The sequence below is a fragment of the Mesoplodon densirostris genome, chromosome 8, assembly GCF_025265405.1.
Source record: "Mesoplodon densirostris isolate mMesDen1 chromosome 8, mMesDen1 primary haplotype, whole genome shotgun sequence".
NCBI classification, from domain to species: Eukaryota; Metazoa; Chordata; class Mammalia; order Artiodactyla; family Ziphiidae; genus Mesoplodon; species Mesoplodon densirostris.
The window spans coordinates 14,222,372-14,242,771 of record NC_082668.1 but is presented as its reverse complement, the minus strand read 5'-3'; the positions used below and the strand labels follow the sequence as shown (position 1 = coordinate 14,242,771).

General features: G+C 36.5%; 1 protein-coding gene across 1 annotated transcript; it reads right to left on the bottom strand.

The window, feature by feature from the left end:
• Window positions 1-2,438: 2,438 nt before the first annotated feature.
• On the bottom strand, window positions 2,439-16,613 carry CCDC195 (coiled-coil domain containing 195). The gene is made up of 3 exons (XM_060106355.1): window positions 16,352-16,613; window positions 11,326-11,572; window positions 2,439-2,562 (listed from the first exon to the last, which is right to left on the bottom strand). Exons 1-3 carry the CDS (start codon window positions 16,611-16,613, stop codon window positions 2,439-2,441), a joined length of 633 nt encoding a protein of 210 aa, XP_059962338.1.
• Window positions 16,614-20,400: the final 3,787 nt, after the last annotated feature.

Below are 20,400 nucleotides of genomic sequence, written 5' to 3'. Positions count from 1 at the left end.
GACTGTCTTACAGCACTAATGATAACAGCAGGAATCAAAGAAGAATTAAAGCTACAACAGGTTTTTTATTCCCTCCTGTATGAGAAAGAGTATTTTTCAACTATGTGATTTTTCAAACACAGCTTGAATAAATGAGCATTTCTCTGCATTGATATTTAAAAATTAAGTACACTGCAGGTGGTAGAACTGTCTCTTAAAATAGGACTATAGTTGAACATTATATGTGGCTTACAATAACCACATAGTTCTCTCTTAGACTGCTTTATCATATTTTTTAAGTTCTATGGGTGGTGTTTTCCATAATCAGAAGGTACTACTGTACTTTCCTTTTTATTTTGGTGGTAAAAACATCAGGCTCAATGATTGTGCCTGCCTGGATACTTAGAGGTTCCTAAGATCTGTTTTCTAGAGGGTAAACTAGAATTTGGACTAAGGAATAAAATGAACTCCATAATGTTTCCCATTGTTCCTGTAACAGCTATTTTCTGGTTAAGTTTATTCTAGATTCACAGCTTAGGGAGTAGAAATAGCTCAAGGAAATCAGAGCAGACAGAATTGGGGTGCTGGAAAAGTTGCCAGGGCCAACCATTTGATTTTGAACACATTGTTTATGTTTTCCTTTGTTTCAATATCTTTATTTGTTAAAGGACATTTGCAGGAGACCAATTTATGAAAGCAAATAGCTCTGGCAGATGTTGGTGTACTTTGATAATAGATTGATGTATTTGTTAACTTTTGGCTTTCATCACCCACAGAGCTATGAACTCCTGCCACTATTGGCAGTGATGGTGACCATTAAGAATTCATTATGGGGAGGTTTCTCTTCCTTCTTCCTCTTTCTCTTTTTCCTCTTCTTTCCAGGTAGCATACACAGCTCTGAATGCTAGGGAAGTGTCTTGCTGTTCATCTTTTAGCTGATGACTCATCAACTTAACCAAGAGAAAATCAAAAGCTAGAAAACACAAAAGCTAGAAATCTCACATATAAGTTTTTACCTGGTATCTTAAATCTGGTCTTTAGACAAGTTGTATTTGGTTTTCACAATGTTTTAAAAATTGAACATAATGCCAGTATTTATGAATCAGGAGATTTTGCATAAAAATCCAGATTTTAACATCCATTGGACGATAGACCATGTGACAATGGAGAGTTCCCTTCCCCACACAGCCTCACAAGCATGAGTAGTTCAGCCCCATGTGGATGGGGTGTGCATATGCCTGTTCTCCAGAGCACGCCCCTCATTTCTATCACTTTTCTGTCCCTTCTGGACATTTGAGTTCCCCTCTTTCCTATCTCTCCCCTCTGGTTGTAACCTTGCCCTATTGTACACCTGTTATAATGTTGAGGACATTGTTAATCTTAAATGAATATCATAAATAAAGGAAGCATCTGACCCATTATGTGACCTTTACCTCAGGGTATTCATTGACTCATCCATTTCCCTTCCAGGAGTCTGTCTTGTGATTATTAAAAACCTCTCTTAGAAATAGACTGGACCATTCATACACTTTCCTTGCTTCCTGGCTTCTTTAGCTTGGCCTCAGATCTGGGGCACCCCATGATTCTTGGTATTTACAATAGAGGATAGTAATCACAGCTGTTTAAGACATCACCTGGGAAGGCTTGTTTAAAATGTGAATTTCTTGTCTTGTTCCTGTCTGGAGCCCCCAGATCTGCATTTTAACACTCTGGAGATTTTAACATAAGATATTTGTTTAAAAGGCATACTGGTATTAGAACATGATTGCTGTAAACTTGGAGGAGGAGATGGTCTCTTGACTAGAAGTTCAGGATTTGAGGGAGTTCTGAGGTTTTCAACCCCTAAGTAATAATCATTTGAACCTTCTTCTCTCTCCTTCCAACCAGGATGAGTGTCTTTGCCATTAGCCAGCCCACAGTTACTCTGAGCCCACAATATACGCTGTGGGAGTTGCTGTGTTTGTGTCTACATGCCAGTAACATGGGATATTAAAAGACCAAGTGAGCTTGTGTCAGTGAAATATCAACACACAAATTAACTATAAGGATAATCACTGTGGCTTCTATGTTATAGTCAGAAATAGAACTTTTTTTTTCTAGATTTGTTATAGTTTCAACTGGAGAATGACACATAATGGGGACAGCAGCATTTCCTGATAGCATAGCACAGATACGAAACATTTAGCATGCAATTTAATTTAATTACGTTTAATTGCTCACATGCTGCATAGAGAGACCTCCACAGCCACTGTGCACCCATCAACAACAACATAAAGTAATGGCTTCCATTTCTTGGCCAACTCCACTGACAACTCTATTGACCCAATGCCAAATATTTGTATATCTTACTGAGCACCTTGCCAGAGGTCTTTGCAGGGGAGGACATTGACCCAGCCAGGCCTCGGTGTTCCCACATGTTGGAAATCAACTGTTTCTTAAATTTCACCACCTTATGTATACTATTCTGTAATGGTACTTAGCTGGTTTGTGGTCTTATTTGGAGAGTATTTCAAAGAACTTGAGTTTTTGGAATATGAAGACATGTTCATGGGTAACAGGAAACTGACTGTCTTTATCTTGTCCCTAAAGAACGCAGAATAGGGAAAGAGAAGTAAAACTTTTTAGTGAGCCTTTATGCAAAAACACTTACTATTTCTACTAAAAAATTAACTAGTTTTGCAAGTCACCAAATATTGCTTAAAGTGTTAAAGGTTCACCTTAAGTATATCATACTTTTTTTTGTTTAGTTGTTCAATAATAATGCATGAAAAAATATTGGAATTGGCCTTTTGATTAAACCCAGTGAATAGCGCTGATAAAACTAAAATTTAAAATTTTTGAGGCAAGGTCTGTACGTCTGAGGATTATCAGCTTGGCGTTTAAAGTTGGAGGATATCATGTTCTCTCAGGCAAATGGTCCTGCACATCAAAACTCTTCAGTTGGAATGAAGCAGAAATTTGAGGGAATTATTTTATATTCCCAATCAATCTGCAGTATGGAGTTTGAATTAATAGAATATCCATTACACCTGAATAATAAAGGGAGAGAGAAGTGACAGCAGTGACCCAGTGTTACCTGAGGGATTAAATCTTTTCATTTTGCCCACTTCTCCTTTCCCCTTGAACAGTGTTATATATAATTTTGACATCAACCAGGATAAAGTTCTCCCAGGAATAAGTCTAAAGAACAGTGTTTAAAATTATTGCCTTTCTCTAGTTTTGATCTCTCTCTCTCTTTAATTAGATAAGATCATAATTTCACTGAATGGCATTTAGTGGCCTGTATCTAGGGGAACACATCTGCTCCCTCCCTTGGGAGGAAGGCCAGTAGTTCTATATGGGATCAATAAAATAATAACTGCTCTGCCAACTTAGCAAGCATTCACTTGACTATCCCATTTATTCTTCACAAAAACTATGAGGTAACTGTTATTATGATTCTCTTTTTACAAAAGAATTAACTACGGCACAGCTCAGACTAATAACTTGTCCAAGACCATGCTGTGTGCAAATGATGGAGTTGGGACTTTAGCTATCTGATTCCGGAGGCTGTCTTCTTAACCACTTTGCTTAGGAAAAGAAGACAATGTATTTATTTTAATGTGTCTGTTTTACCCTATCAGTAAAATATCATTTCTAAGTTTAGTTGTCCATATGGACCCTTTTCCCTAATCTTTTCAACAGCCTGAGATTATTTTTTCTTTTTTTCTTGAATGCAGGAGGAAAAGATTGGGTTTCTATGTCAAAATTAGAGAAAAATTTAAAATCCAGTCTCTAGTTTCTGGAGATCATTGGTTCTTAGAAATATTGACATTGGCATTATTCCGTAAAATACTTTCTTGGTACAATAATAGAAAAGTTCATGAACAAATTAGGTACAATGTCTCACTGATTTGAAAGCTAGTTCAAACAAATTGGTTCTTGATAAATCTTTGTAAGAGTCTTTGAAAGCTATTAGAAAGGAAATGAATTTACCCCCAAATTAGAGGAATAATGTAATGAGTTGTTACTTTACTAGTTAATCCCTGAGAAAGTAAAAGACAAAATAAAAAAGTGCTACAAAAAAAAAAGCTTAATTCCTATTCAATAATTCTCTGTATCTACTGGGTTTTATGCCAACCCAGAACCCAGCTGTTGATTTTAAGCCGTTACTGACTTTCTTGCTTTAACACAATTCTACAGTTGGCTCAATCTTTCAAATTAAAGTAGATTCCAAATTAGAAATGGATTGTGTTCTAATAGTTTATTCATTGGCAGCTTGGAAGTTGGAAAACATTTTGCTTCAGAAAAATAATACATTATAAACATTGGCTAGGTCCCCAAACTACCATAGAAAATAATATAAATTGAAATGGGAAAATTAATACTGCTATATTTCCCAGTTTAGCACTGTAGGTCTGTAAGCCTGTAATGGTATAAGTGCAAAAACTAAAGCATTATAATACAGGCACTGTACAATTATAAACTATGTAAACACAAGCCTGGAAAGATATCCATTAAAATCTCAGTGGTGGTTTTTCAGGTAGTGGGATTATGGAAGATTTTCCTTTTTATACTTTTTACTTTGCATATCACATTAATATTTTATAATTAGCAATTTAAAAATAATGAACATTTAGTGCTTTTATATAACTGTATATTATATATACATAATTTTATTTAGACAAAGGGTACATCTCTGCCTTTCTTCCCTCCTCCCCCTCTGAAAACTCATGACCATTGGAACACAATGGTTGGATGTACACTTCTTGTTTCCATATCCCACATCTGCTCTGTTAACAAATCTTGTTGGCTCCATCTTCAAATGTTTAGAAACCACATCCAGCTATTGCCATTGGCCAGGAAATAATCATTTCTTGTCTAAATTATTTTTTTAGCCTTAAACATGGTCCCCTTGCTTTCTATATTGTTTTTCTATAGTCTTTTCAAAACAGCTCTCTCTCTCTCTCTCTCTCTCTCTCTCTCTCTCTCTATATATATATATATATATATATATATATATATATATATATATAAATGAAAAGAGTATATTATGCATCCTAATTCACTTAGAGAAAATCCAGAATCATTGGAAAGGAGTGAAAGACCACCCTTAGCTCTCTGCCTTCTCTCTTTGTCTCACTTCTTCCCTTCACTGCACTCAGTACCAGCCACCTTGCCCTTCTTCAAACACCAGTCATGGGCCCACCCAGGCCTCTGGAATTTGCTGTTCTCAATGCCTGCAGAGTGCCCCCGCTTACCCACTCCAATCCCCTGCTCATATCCCCAGAACTCTCTCTCTCCCTTCTTTATTCAAATAGTGAGGTATCTTCTGGCTACGATATAAAAAATTTCAACAATGCTTGCTCTTCAAGCCCTTTATTTTTCCTTTGATTGGTTTACTTTTCGCACCATCTAACATAATATACACTTCCTGTATTTTCATGTTTATTGATCATTATGTTACAAAGGAAAAAGCTGCACATTGGCAGAGATTTTTGACAATTTTTTTCCTGCTGTATCTTCAGTGCCTAGAATCCAGCACATAGTACACCCTTAAGATGTATTTGCTGAATGAATGAATGTGGGTAATGAAAGCATAAAAAACAGACTGAAAAGATAGAAAAAAAAACTCATGGTTAACACTTGCCCCTCAGAAGTACAGGGGAAGAGAGATATAGGGCTTTTCTCTTTGTTAGTAACGTTTTTTCTTTTATATATAAAAATATCTGGATAAAATATGATAAAACTCTTGCAGATGAATACACTGATATTTGTAATACTAGTTTCTGAATGTTTATGTATTTTGAAAATTTTCATAAAGACATATTTTACTAGTTTTCCAATAATTAATAGTAAGGCACATATTCCTAGCATTCCATGGAAGGGCTTTTATGATGGATCCTGCTAACTTCTCCATCCTCACTGATTTCCTTACTTTCAGTTTTCTCTGTAGTCATGATTTCTTCTATCTTCTTGTCTTTTTTGCTCTACTGGGATGACTTTTCCATTTTTCTTTGCCTGTCCTTCCTGACCCAGGTTCCTCTCTCTGCTCCTATAATAGAATTGTCTACAAATGAAGAACAGTGTTCATCCTGCCTTGTAAAATTCAAATAAAACTGGCTCAACCTTTGTATCCCACATCCAGTGGGAAGTCCAGTGCTCTTTCCAATATTTATGAGAATTCTTGCAGGCCTATTAATTATGGTTACCCTTTGATTTGATTTCCTGCCACTGATGAATTAGATAACGCATTCTCTCAACAACTATATTTGTTCCATTTTCTCTTCCCCAGATAAGTTAATCATGAAACCAGGTCCCTATTTCTTGATTTTCCTCCTTCTCCTCAGAGGAGACAAATGTGTATACACTTTTTTTTAAACATCTTTATGGGAGTATAAGTGCTTTACAATGGTGTGTTAGTTTCCACTGTATAACAAAGTGAATCAGCTATACATATACATATATCTCCATATCTCCTCCCTCTTGCGTCTCCCTCCACCCTCCCTATCCCACACCTCTAGGTGGACACAAAGCACGGAACTGATCTCCCTGTGCTATGCAGCTGCTTCCCACTAGTTATATTTCTTTTTTTTTAACTTTATATTGGAGTATAGCCAATTAACAATGTTGTGATAGTTTCAGGTACACAACAAAGCAACTCTAGCTATCTATTTTACATTTGGTAGTGTATACATGTCCATTCCACTGTTTCACTTCGTCCCAGCTTATCCTTCCCCTTCTCAGTGTCCTCAAGTCTATTTGCTACATCTGAGTCATTACTCCATTCTTGTCCCTACGTTCTTCAGAACTTTTTTTTTTTTTAGATTCCATATATATGTGTTAGCATACGGTATTTGTTTTTCTCTTTCTGACTTACTTTATTCTGTATGACAGTCCCTAGGTCCATCCACCTTACTACAATTAACTCAATTTCATTTCTTTTTATGGAAGAATAATATTCCATTGTATATATGTGCCACATCTTCTTTATCCATTCATCTGTCGATGGACACTTAGGTTGCTTCCATGTCCTGGCTATTGTAAATAAAGCTGCAATAAACACTGTGGTACATGACTCTTTTTGAATTATGGTTTTCTCGGGGTATATGCCCAGTAGTGAGATTGCTGGGTCATATGATAGTTCTATTTTTAGTTTTATAAGGAAACTCCATACTGTTCTCCATAGCGGCTGTATCAGTTTACATTCCCACCAACAGTGCAAGAGAGTTCCCTTTTCTCCACACCCTCTCCAGCATTTATTGTTTGTAGATTTTTTGGTGGTGACCATTCTGAATGGTGTGAAGTGATACCTCATTGTAGTTTTGATTTGCATTTCTCTAATAATTAGTGATGTTGAGCATCCTTTCATGTGTTTGTTGGCAATCTGTATATCTTCTTTGGAGAAATGTCTATTTAGGTCTTCTGCCCATTTTTGGATTAGGTTGTTTGTTTTTTTTTTTTTGATATTGAGCTGCAAGAGCTGCTTGTAAATTTTGGAGATTAATCCTTTGTCAGCTGCTTCGTTTGCAAATATTTTCTCCCATTCTGAGAGTTGTCTTTTCATCTTGTTTATGGTTTCCTTTGCTGTGCAGAAGCTTTTCAGTTTAATTAGGTCCCATTTGTTTATTTTTGTTTTTATTTCCATTTCTCTAGGAAGTGGGTCAAAAAGGATATTGCTGTGATTTATATCATGGAGTGTTCTGCCTATGTTTTCCTCTAAAGTTTTATAGTTTCTGGCCTTACATTTAGGTCTTTAATCTATTTTGAATTTATTTTTGTGTATGGTATTAGGGAGTGTTCTAATTTCATTCTTTTACATGTAGCTGTCCAGTTTTCTCAGTACCACTTATTGAAGAGGCTGTCTTTTCTCCATTGAATGTTCTTGCCTCCTTTATCAAAAATAAGGTGATCATATGTGCGTGGGTTTCTCTCTGGGTTTTCTATCCTGTTCCATTGATCTATATTTCTATTTTTGTGCCAGTACCATACTGTCTTGATTACTGTAGTTTTGTAGTATAGTCTGAAGCCCAGGGGCCTGATTCCTCCAGCTCCGTTTTTCTTTCTCAAGATTGCTTTGGCTATTCGGGGTCTTTTGTGTTTCCATACAAATTGTGAAACTTTTTGTTCTACTTCTGGGAAAAATGCCATTGGTAGTTTGATAAGAATTGCATTGAATATGTAGATTGCTTTGTGTAATATAGTCATTTTAACAATATTGATTCTTCCAATCCAAGAACATGGTATATCTCTCCATCTGGTTGTATCATCTTTAATTTCTTTCATCAGTGTCTTAAAGTTTTCTAGTACAGGTCTTTTGTCTCCTTAGGTAGGTTTATTCCTAGGTATTTTATTCTTTTTGTTGCAATGGTAAATGGGAGTGTTTCCTTAATTTCTCTTTCAGATTTTTCACCGTTAGTGTATAGGAATGCAAGAGATTTCTGTGCATTAATTTTGTATCCTCACACTTTACCAAATTCATTGATTAGCTCTAGTAATTTTCTGGTAGCATCTTTAGGATTATCTACATATAGTATCTTGTCATCTGCAAACAGTGACAGCTTTACTTCTTCTTTTCCGATTTGGATTCCTTTTATTTCTTTTTCTTCTCTGTTGGTTGTGGCTAAAACTTTCCAAACTATGTTGAATAATAGTGGTGAGAGTGGGCAACCTTTTCTTGATTCTGATCTTAGTGGAAATGGTTTCAGTTTTTCAGCATTGAGAATGATGTTGGCTGTGGTTTGTCATATATGGCCTTTATTATGTTGAGGTAAGTTCCCTCTATGCCTACTTTCTGCAGGGTTTTTATCATAAATGGGTGTTGAATTTTTTTGAAAGCTTTTTCTGCATCTATTGAGATGATCATATGGTTTTTCTCCTTCAATTTGTTAATATGGTGTATCACATTGATTGATTTGCATATATTGAAGAATCCTTGCATTCCTGGGATAAACTCTGGTTGATCATGGTGTATGATCCTTTTGATTTGCTGTTTCATTCTGTTTGCTAGTATTCTGTTGAGCATTTTTACATCTATGTTCTTCAGTGATATTGGCCTCTATTTTTCTTTCTTTGTGGCATCTTTGTCTGGCTTTGGTATCAGGGTGATCGTGGCCTCATAAAATGAGTTTGGGAGTGTTCCTCCCTCTGCTATATTTTTGAAGAGTTTGAGAAGGATAGGTGTTAGCTCTTCTCTAAATGTTTGGTAGAATTCGCCTGTGAAGCCATCTGGTCCTGGGCTTTTGTTTGTTGGAAAATTTTAAATCACAGTTTCAATTTCAGTGCTTGTGATTGGTCTATTCATATTTTCTATTTCTTCCTGGAAGGTTGTGCATTTCTAAAAATTTGTCCATTTCTTCCAGGTTGTCCATTTTATTGGCCTAGGGTTGCTTGTAGTAATCTCTCATGATCCTTTCTATTTCTGCAGTGTCAGTTGTGACTTCTCCTTTTCATTTCTAATTCTATTGATTTGAGTGATCTCCCTTGTTTTCTTGATGAGTCTGGCTAATGGTTTATCAAATTTGTTTATCTTCTCAAAGAATCAGCTTTTAGTTTTATTGATCTTTGCTATTGTTTCCTTCATTTGTTTTTCATTTATTTCTGCTCTGATCTTTATGATTTCTTTCCTTCTGCTAATTTTGTGTTTTTTTTTGTTCTTCTTTCTCTAATTGCTGTAGCTATAAAGTTAGGTTGTTTATTTGAGATGTTTCTTGTTTCTTGAGGTAGGATTGTATTGCTATAAACTTCCATCTTAGAACTGCTTTTTTTTTTTTTTTTTTTTTTTACTATACGTGGGTCTCTCAGTGTTGTGGCCTCTCCCGTTGCAGAGCACAGCCTCCAGATGCGCAGGCTCAGTGGCCATGGCTCACAGGCCCAGCCGCTCCATGGCACGTGGGATCTTCCTGGACTGGGGCATGAACCTGTGTCCCCTGCATCGGCAGGTGGACTGTCAACCACTGTGCCACCAGGGAAGCCCTTAGAACTGCTTTTGCTGCATCCCATAGGTTTTGGGTCGTCGTGTTTTCATTGTCATTTGTTTCTAGGTATTTTTTATTTCCTTTTTGATTTCTTCAGTGATCTCTTGGTTATTAAGTAGTGTATTGTTTAGCCTCCATGTGTTTCTAATTTTTACATATTTTTTCCTGTAATTGATACCTAGTCTCATAGCATTGTGGTCAGTAAAGATATGTGATATGATTTCAATTTTGTTAAATTTACCAAGGCTTGATTTTTGACCCAAGATATCATCTATTCTGTAGAATGTTTCATGAGCACTTTAAAAGAAAGTGTTCTCTTGTTTTTGGATGGAATGTCCTATAAATAGCAATTAAGTCCATCTTGTTTAATGTATCATTTAAAGGTTGTGTTTCTTTGTGTATTTTCATTTTTGATGATCTGTCCATTGGTGAAAGTGGGGCGTTAAAATCCCCTACTATGATTGTGTTACTGTCAATTTTCCCTTTTATGTCTGTTTGCATTTGCCTTATATATAGATTTGCTTCTATGTTGGGTGCATAACTTAAAAGCTTTTCCACAGCAAAGGAAAACATAAACAAGATGTGTATATACTTTTGATAGTCAGGGCGTAACTGGTTATTGGGAGGTAGAAATGCAGATTGTGGGGGAGGGGAAGTGATGCTCTAACACAGTAGTGCTTGACAGTGACAATCTTGTTCTGAAAGAGCCCTTGGCTTTACCCACTACAAGGGCCACTAGCTAACTATCCTCTTAAAGATTCCCAGCCTACTTCTCAAATATTTTCTCAGTCCCTCCCATTTTCAGCCTGCTCATAACTCCTTAAATACCAATTCATATTTTGCAGGACAGGTCAGTTTCCTCTTTGTCTCTTGGCCTGTTTGGCTTATGTCTAAAGAGTCCTGTCTTATACTCACATAAGCCCATGAAGGCACCTTCCTCCACAAGAACAGTTCTTTCTCAGACGGGAATTCTCTGTTTAGCTCCTAATGTAACTGTGCCTTCTCCCTGAGACACTCTTTATTGCAGTGTTCAGTTTACTTGTGCGTCTTTGTCACTAAATGAAAGTTTTGAACATAACGTTTTGCTTTTGCAGGATCTTGGATCCCCAGCGACCAGCTCAGAGTATGATAATTAATGCTTGATTAGTATGTGAAGCCTGATGGTTCTCCACTTATTAGAGGCATCTATTAGTGGGTACCATTTTATCTCACATAAATTTGTTTCTTTTGGTTCTCAAAACAGACATAAGTATGATGGAAGTTATCTTGGCCTAATAGCCTACTTGGTTTTATTACTTCCAATAGATAAGACCTGGCTTATCCAGGAGAATGTCTCAGTAAGCATCACAGCATTCAACTATAAACTATCTTGAGGCAGATTGTACATTACCTGCAACCAAAACCATGCTTGGGAAAGGCTCTTTGGCTGGAACCATTGCTGGTAAAAGAATCTGGGGCAAACATCTTTTCTTCGTTGTCTTGCTTCTTAATTGAAGAACATGCCAGTGATTTGACTGTTCTTTGAGCTTCTAGAATTCCACGATTTGGATGTTTTTCCCCAGCTTTCCAAGGATCTTTTGCAGCTAACAAATGAGTTGGTGAGGAAATGGAATAGCGTCTAACAATCATAACATTGCCTGTACAAGAGACACAAAATTCAAGTTTAAAAATTCTACTTTTAATGACCTCCACAAATGGAAGATTGTGTTGGTAGTAGATACTTCATTGAAACTAACTAACAAAAACTGTTGTTTTTAGATTATTTTTTTTGCATAAAAGACATTCATTCATTGATTAATTTGGAAATTATTGAGTGCCAACCATGAGCCAGGTGTTTTTTTAAGAGATGGGGAGTAGGAGTGAACAACACAGAATTCTTGCCTGCATAAAATTCTCATGTGACTGACAGGTGATAAACAAACAATATATGATAAAATTCAGATAGTGGTAGGTTCTAGGAAGACAAATCAAGCTAATGAGGGCTAGGGGATAGAGGCAGATGAGGGAGGGGGTCTGGAGGCTATTTAAATAGTGTGGTCAGGGAAGACCTTCCTGAGAACATAGAATATGAACAGAGAGCGGGACATATAGAGATAATAAAACACGATTTTAAAATGCAAAGAACATGAATTTCTAGACATGCAGTTCTGGAAGTTCTCCTCATTCTAGAAGAACGTGCTCATCCACAGTCCCTCATCACTTGAATAGCCACAAATAATTGAACTGGCTGCTCCCTGAAATGTGTGTGTTGGCTTTAGTAAGGACAGTTGTTATGAGGATGACTGTTGAATGAGAGATGAAAGCAAGGCAGACACATGGAAAGAAGTAAAGATGCCTTGGGACTTCCCTGGTTGTCCAGTGGTTAAGACTCCGCCCTTCCACTGTAGGGGGCATGGGTTCCATTCCTAGTCAGGGGATTAAGATCCTGCATGCTGCAAGGCACGGCCAAAAAATTTAAAAAAAAAAAAAAGAAGTAGTAAAGATGACTTCTGTGGGAAACAGGAGTTCTCCTGAGAGAGATGGAGAGATTTATGGCTTTAGTTTCTGAGGGCTTCCCACCCAGTTTCTGTCCATAAGTCTGCTAATAAGCTCTTTCCTTGAGGTAAATCCTATCTCCATTCCTTGTAATGAAAGCACCTTGAATAAAAGAGCTTTATTTTAGGGAGTCTTGGTTTGTCTGTGTCTCACTTCTAACACTGTGCTAACTTACCTGGGGCCTGTCATTCAACCTCTACTTAGACACCTAGCTATTACCCCTGGGGTTAATGACACTGGCCTCAAGAGTTGGTTTCCATTTTCTGGAGCACTTAATGAATGTTTTTTGAATCTTTATTCTTTCTCATCATAGCTTTGTCATTTGTCAAAGTATAAGAAAGTGCAGCATCGTGTTTAGGTTTTCAGAGTGCTGGAAGCACAATTTTCTCTTTTTTAAGTTTGTGGCCCATGTCTGAAGAACACAGACAGCAAATTATATAGCCATCACAGAAAGTGGAGGCTGCCCTGGCTTTTCATAGTTTGGAAGAGCCGGAGGTCATATTTTAAGCAAGAGTTTGTGGGAGAGTTTAAGTTCAAATCTATCTGAAGTAATTAACGGCAAATACTATTCATAAATTATCTTTGAACACTTCCTTTGGCAGTGATATATCACTTTTATAATTATCTAAAAACAGATTTATGACTATTGACAAACATAAAAGTTTCTGTTTAAGAGGATTATAAAACAGTATCTTGGGGGCTTCCCTTGTGGCACAGTGGTTGAGAGTCCACCTGCCGGTGCACGGGACACGGGTTTGTGCCCCGGTCTAGGAAGATCCCGCGTGCTGCGGAGCGGCTAGGCCCGTGAGCCATGGCCACTGAGCCTGCACGTCCGGAGCCTGTGCTCCGCAACAGTGAGAGGCCCACGTACTGAAAAAACAAAAAAATCCAAAAAACAAAAAAAACAATATCTTTATACCAAATGGTAGGAAAATACAGCAGAGGAAATTATATTTATAATAGCAAAGTTTATTGTTTGGGGCCTATACTCCAGCTTGACAGATCAGCATATAGGCTTTTGGTTTATGTCCTGGATCACAAGTAATCTGTATCCTTTAGTTTCTTATCAATAAAAGAGAAAGAATATTCCACAGAGCATCACAGGGTCATTAGCACCAATTCAAAGATTGCTTTCAAATGCACTTTATTTGCCAGCAAAGGGTATGAGCAGGTTGAAGGGAATGCTGGAGTTTCCCTGTAAAGAATTGTTTCTTGCATCTTCTTTGTAGCAGATTATCTCTTCCTTAAAAGAGCCTAGGTGAGATTGCAAAGGGCAGGTGGGGTGAGGGCAACATCTCTGGAATGGACAGGTTGGATTTCATACCTACCAAATGCTGGCACACTCTTACATATATTTCCAGGAGAATTTAGTCTCAAGTGATTGCTTCCAGACCCACCTTAATGGTTCCTTCTTAAAGTGAGAAACACTTCTGATTTCATATCATTCCTTCTCAAAGAATAAGTTTATATTAGTTTGTTTTCAAGAGGATCAGACAAGCTGCTTAATCTCTCTGGGTCTTGTAGCCTCAAAAGTATAAAAAAGGGGATGAGCTCTAAATCTCCTCCCTAGCAGCACATTTCTATCATTCAGTTGCAAGTATGAATTTTGATTGATATCAGCAATATCTTACTGACTGCTAATAAAAACCTTAAACTCAAGTCAAATGATATTTTTCCAACCTATCCAATGATATGACGACAACTGCTACCAAGTAACTCATGCTGAGTCTTACTTGTGCTACCCCATTTAATCGTCTCAGCAGCCTTATGAGATAGATTCTATCACTTTCTCCATTTTACAGATGAGGAGAGTGATCATAAAACATGTCATATTCATAGAATCATAGAATTTTACAGTTGGAATAGGCCTTGGAAGGCATCTAACCCATTCATTTTTACTTGATAAAGCTAAGATCAGGAATTTTATGTGAGCTACCCAGCACTGACCAACTATTACAAAACTGGGACTACAACCCAGGTGTCTTCATGCTCAGGCCAATGTTCCTTCTACTTATATCACTTTCATAATAGAACATCACATGTAAGACACACATAAATATCACTTAAATTAACTCAACCGGGCTTCTAAGCACAAATTTAAATCATATTTCCTTCTTTGCTTTATTGGTGCAACTGGCAAGACTTCCCCAAATGTCACCAAATGTTTTTCACTAGTCCTTTTCCAACTTAATGCTTATATTCTTACTGGAGGTCACCATTCAGTTGCTGAAAATGTATATTATCAGTTGTGTATTTAGCTCTTAATAATATTCAAACCTCCTTTAAATTAAATGGCATTCAGGCCCTGAATTCAGGGTTTAAAAGGTAATACTCTTTGTTCTTTAACCAGTTTAATGCTTGTTTTAGAAAAGCACTAGGTGTACTGAGGCTCAAATTACTTTTGCATTAGGATAAGCATCATGAAAAATAGATTTGAAGGAGTTGTTTACCTTTGGAGTAAGGCAGTTGTTTTCAGTTGGGAGAAATGTTGTCTTCCAGGTGACATTTGGAATGTCTGCAGACATTTTTGATGGTCATGACTGAAGGGGGAGAGGCAAGTACTACTAGTGTTTAGAAGTCAGGAAAAACTGCTAACATCCTACAATGTCCAAGACAAACTGCTATAATACAGAGGTATTCAGTCCAAATGTCAAGAATTCAGAGGTGGAGGAAGCCTGGGGAAGGATATACTACACATGTCCATATCTTTTTTTTTTTTTTCACCAGGAGAAAGTCTAACTTCCTTATAGTTTACTCTTTCAGTTTTACTAAATAACCAACAGACAGAATAACTCAGATCCAGAGTTGTTCTTGACAACAAGGGAAAAGATCGTGATTGGAATCTGTTCCCAGCTTTGAAATACAGGAACCCCTACTAGAAAGAGACCTCTTTAACAGAAAAAAACAGCTGGAAATAGAACATGTCCAATTGCCAAGCTGTTCAGCACCTCTAAATGGCATTGCCTGAATCTTTTGACAGAGGATATTAAGCACTTTGAGTATTTAATTATGTATATCAATTTCATTTGAATATATTGTATGTAGGTAAGCACTCATTTAAATGTAGAATGTATTTTTTCACTCTCCTGATTTCTGACTTAATGTATAGTCCTCACAGTCAAAATTCTTTCCCATAAAGGGTGAGAGATTTGATTCTTTTAGAATATATCATTGCCTTTTATTCTTGAAGTCTTCAACCTGTATAGTAATTTGAATTATGTGCAACATATGTTCATAAAGGATAGTAAAAATTTTGTAAAATATGGATAAGAAATAATACCTACCATTTGTTGTGTGTTTGCCAGGTGCTATACTAAGCACTTAGTTTATCATTACAGTCAATCCTCACAACCATGTGAGGTAGGTACTATAACACTTCCAAATGAACAAAATGAGGGTTAAAGATTTCTCAGAGCTAGCTCTAAATCAAATGGCCAACTGGAGTCAGATCACTGACAACCGTATTTGTCTGATTCTAATATCCATATACTTAACTATTATGCAATACTGTTCTAGGTTAATAAGTGATCACGCCATTTGACACGTACCCATTTGGTGTTCCATTATGTAGCATTTAAATGCTTGAAGTCAAGAAAGGAAAAAAAGCATTACTTTTAATATGACTGATTTCCACAAATCTGTCATCCTTATCTTTCCAGGACTATCTGGAGATAGTTTCAATGTTGTTAAAATATGTTGCTTGAAGATGCTAAAGAAATTCTTTCCCTAGGGATTCAAAGATAATCTACCAGGAGAAAAAGGATGGAACTCACCACTGTAATACCAAATTACGCAGTTATGTGAGAGGCACAATAAACCTATTATTTAGGAGATATTTGCAAAGGTGGGCACAGCCCAGAAGAGCTATGGATGTACAGTACCTTGGTGTTCCCTCACAGCTGGGGCCATACCAGTGGAAACACCACCATGAAGGGCTGCTGGAGATTGTCCAGGCACTTCTGCAAATTTACCGAGGTCTGTGACTTCCTCCTCCTTCTCATCTCCTGATTTTCCCCCTGAGCCTGGGGTTCTCTGACTAGTTGAAGTCAGTTTCATCCGGAGGGCTTGATTCTCTTTCTCCAGCTTATTGATCTCTGCCCGCATTTCCTGGATAACTCTCATGAGCTGGATATTTGCTTCCATTGCCTCTTTTCAGGTCGCTCTGGTTTGTTCCTTTAGGGAGACAGATCAACATTTGCTCATGAACCAAATGCACAATCTACTCAGTGGAACAAGTTGCTCCCGCCCATAAACATTCCTGGACAATAGGTGTCATTCTCCTCTATGCCATCTTTCAGCATCTGGGGAGTTAGGCTGTCTATGGAGGTAAAGGATCTCCATGACTTATTCATTCTGGGTTTTGTTTTTCAGAACAGAGCTTTTCTTTGTATCTTTCATTTCATATCAATCCACAGTTCTAGAATATTGCTTTGTGTCTGCAGAGGACACTCCAGAAATTTCCAGTGAGGACCAGAGTTTCTTACTTCTGTCACGAACGCACCATCCTACCAGCCACTCAAGTTTTTTCTCTGTTGCTATTTCTGGGATCAGACGTTTCATAGAATCACCAACTGGCATGAGCACATCAAAACTGGCACATAAGAATTATTCCTTGTCTTCTCTGTAAAATATATCATAGTTCTGTACTTCCTGGGTAAATTATTAATTTTGACACCTCTTGATTAAGGATAACTAGCAGAGGAAGTCATATGAATTGCAGTGAGATTATTTAAATGAGATGTTGATAATTATACCTAAATCCCTTAAGATAATTTCAAGGACCATATAATTACTTCTCAGTAGGTTTCTATCGTATAAGCATTTTTGCTGTTATTTGGTTTCAGAGTGTTTGCTTGGGCAAATACTGCCCAGAGCTCTTTTGGGAATGTAAGAAGATACAGGTTAAACATTAATCTTGAATGAGAAGAACACGCAACAGTTAACAGCTTTCATTACCTATTTCCTGGAGAGGTTTCTTTGTTGGGAATGAAAAGTACGAATCTTAGATAACATATTCTCTATAACCACTTGGAAATTCAATTAATGTTTAAACATGAATGGCTTTTTGCAATAGGGTAAAAATGATCAGATAATTTTTCATGGTGATAGTTTTCCCTGCACATTTGTTCCCTTATGTTTTTATGTATATTGATGTGGGTTTTTTTTTGCTTATCCTAATAAATAGAATAGGCAGGTTGATTGATCCAAGGCCATAGGTGAGAGAGATTGGAGAAAGTATTACTCCTTTTTTATTCATACTGAATTATTATATGTATTTAAATTTTATGAAGTGTTTACTAAAAAGTCAGTCTAAAAAAACAATGTGGCTATTTTGATATACTACTTCTATTTGTATTTAAATGAATTTCAGTAAACTTTTGTGTGCCAAACTGGCTAGAGGCTATGGAAGTGGCTGTGGAAATATGGAATATGGAGTAAGATGAGTCGTAAAGGTCATCCAGTCCAACCACCTACCAGATATTCAAATCTGTTCCACAACATCTCTGTAATGGATTATTGACCCTATATTTAAGTATTTCCCCTGTAGGAAAGTCCTCTTCCTACAAAGGTATACTACTTACTTTTTAATTAAAATTATTTACTTGACCAAAAGTTGGCCTCCATGTAGCTTGTTCCTAGTTATTCTCTTTAGAGAGGTTATGTGACAAGCCTAATCCTTGTTTTAATGAAAATTCTTATTCCATCGTGTTCTAATGAGTCTATATTCACCAGAAGGAATATCCCAATTCTTTCAACTGTTTGTCAGCTAATGTGGGTTCATGGACCTTGGCTGCTCTCTTTTGAACATGTTTCCATTTGTAGAAAGGTCTCTTGAACTAGGATGTCCAGGTTTAAATGCATTCTCCTGAAGGCATCTGACTAGCCTGGAGTATACTGGCATAGCTTCTGTAAAGTCTTCTGTAGAACATATTCCATAAAATTGGGCAGTAAAGACCATTCTTGAAATTGTATTCACTGCAACAAAGCAGGAATTGTATAATTGTTGAAACTGACAAAATAGTTATTATTTATAGACAATTTGATTGATATCTAGAAAGTCCAAGGAATTGAATAAAATATTTTATTTTGTAATCTACTCCTATGTTACAAAATAAATATTTAAAAATCAGTAGTTTTCTAAAGTACTATTAATAACTATATAGAATAAAATAATTGAAAAGTATTCCACTAACAATAGGCTCCCCACCTATAAAATCACTCAGGAATTGTCTTTAAAAAGTTTGTAGAAGAAAATCTAGTATTTTACTGAGATAGAAAACGGAGAATATGCTCTTGGTGAGAGGACTGTATATTTTAAGGAAATCGTAATTGAATTTCTAATTTATAGGTTTAGTGGAAGCACAAATTCTTTTTTTAAAAAAGAAATTGATGAAATCATTCTAAAGATTGCCTGGAGATAATAGGCTTGAATTATGTGAAAATGAAGCGTATTTGTTGGGTCTTTGCCTTATTAAATTATTCAATAGAGTATGAAGCTATAAAGATGAAAACAGCAAATACTGGTGAATTTGCAGGTAGGACAAAGTTACAGATAATTCCTAGAAGAAATAGAAATGGCCCCAAAATGTGAAAGAATCTCAACATCACTAGTAATTTTGCAAATTAAAACAATGATATACCTTTTTTGGAAGGACCTAACAAGCTAGCACAGATTTTGAAAAATGAATGCAAATACTATTAATAAATGGCATGTCTTTTTGATAAGCAGTTTTACAATAAGTATCAAGGATATTTAAAAAAATTCTTCATTGTAGATCTTTAAATTCTACCTTCTAGACTCTACCTAAGAAAGTAATTATATTTAAAGATTTTTATAAAAGGATGCTCATTGTGCATTACTTTAATAGCAAAAACATTGGAAATAACCTAAGTGTACAAAAGAGGTGAATAAATATATAAAATATGATAGAGCCTTAAAACATAATAGTATTCTGAAACTGAAAATGTTGAGTGAAAAAGTAGTATATATTATAGAGTAAAATCAAAACCATGTAAAAAGCATTAGAAATAAATGCACTGAAAGGAAAACAATTCCTATCTCTTTGTGGTAAGATTTTGGATGATTTTTATTTACCCTTATATGCTATATGAATTTTTAAAAATCCTATAGTTACATGAAAGTTATCCATAATGAAAAACTTAGGTAATAAAAAATGTGAAAGAAATTTATTTAAATGATCTGACATTACGTTTTCTTGGGACTTTGTTGATGTTTGATTAAGTCAAATGGCAATTAAGTCAAATGACTAGTGAGAACTGGAATTTTTTTCTTACCAAATTAGCTTTAGTCTTTAATAGTTGTCATAACAGTTTTAAAATTGGATATATGAGTGAAAGTTGTTCAGAATTAGTAAATTTTTATATAAATGCTAGGATTGATGGTTTTATAATTACTCATGATTCATTTCTAAGGGTGTGGATGGATGTCTTGTGTAATGGGACAGGCTGGGCTCAGAGAGTTCTGCTTTAGGAACTGACTTGTATAGTGGGGTAGATGGGGTATTGGGTCCTGTAAGAAGGGCGGAGAAGTGGTGAGTGGGGTTGAAGGAAAATTCCAACAGCATGCTCTGGGAAGTCCAAATGGCAAGAGGAAAAAAGTGTCTGAAGACCACAGCAGTAACTGACAGGTAATAATCCAAGCAAGAAACTTGCTTGGGGATCCAAGCTGAAGGATGGCATAGCAGGACGTTGTTGGCATGTAGAAGAGCTACGGCCACTGCCACTGTGACTCCCTGATGGCACTTTAGGCCTTTTTCTTGAACTACCAAAATCAGGACTGTAAGCCCTTTTTCTAGAGCAGGGACCCTCAGACCCCTCAGCATCACCGGGGAGTGCTTGCTTAAAATGAAGGTCTATAGGCCCAACCCTAGACCCGTTGGGACTCTGTTGTGGTAGATTTGGAAAATCA

Coding starts and splice junctions, on each gene's coding strand:
- CCDC195 (XM_060106355.1), bottom strand. CDS start 16,613: ATGGAAGCAAATATCCAGCTCATGAGAGTTATCCAGGAAATGCGGGCA. Junction 11,573..16,351: donor AGCTGTGAGGGAACACCAAG/GTACTGTACATC, acceptor TCTCTTGTACAG/GCAATGTTATGATTGTTAGA. Junction 2,563..11,325: donor AAGCATGGTTTTGGTTGCAG/GTAATGTACAAT, acceptor TGCGTTCTTTAG/GGACAAGATAAAGACAGTCA.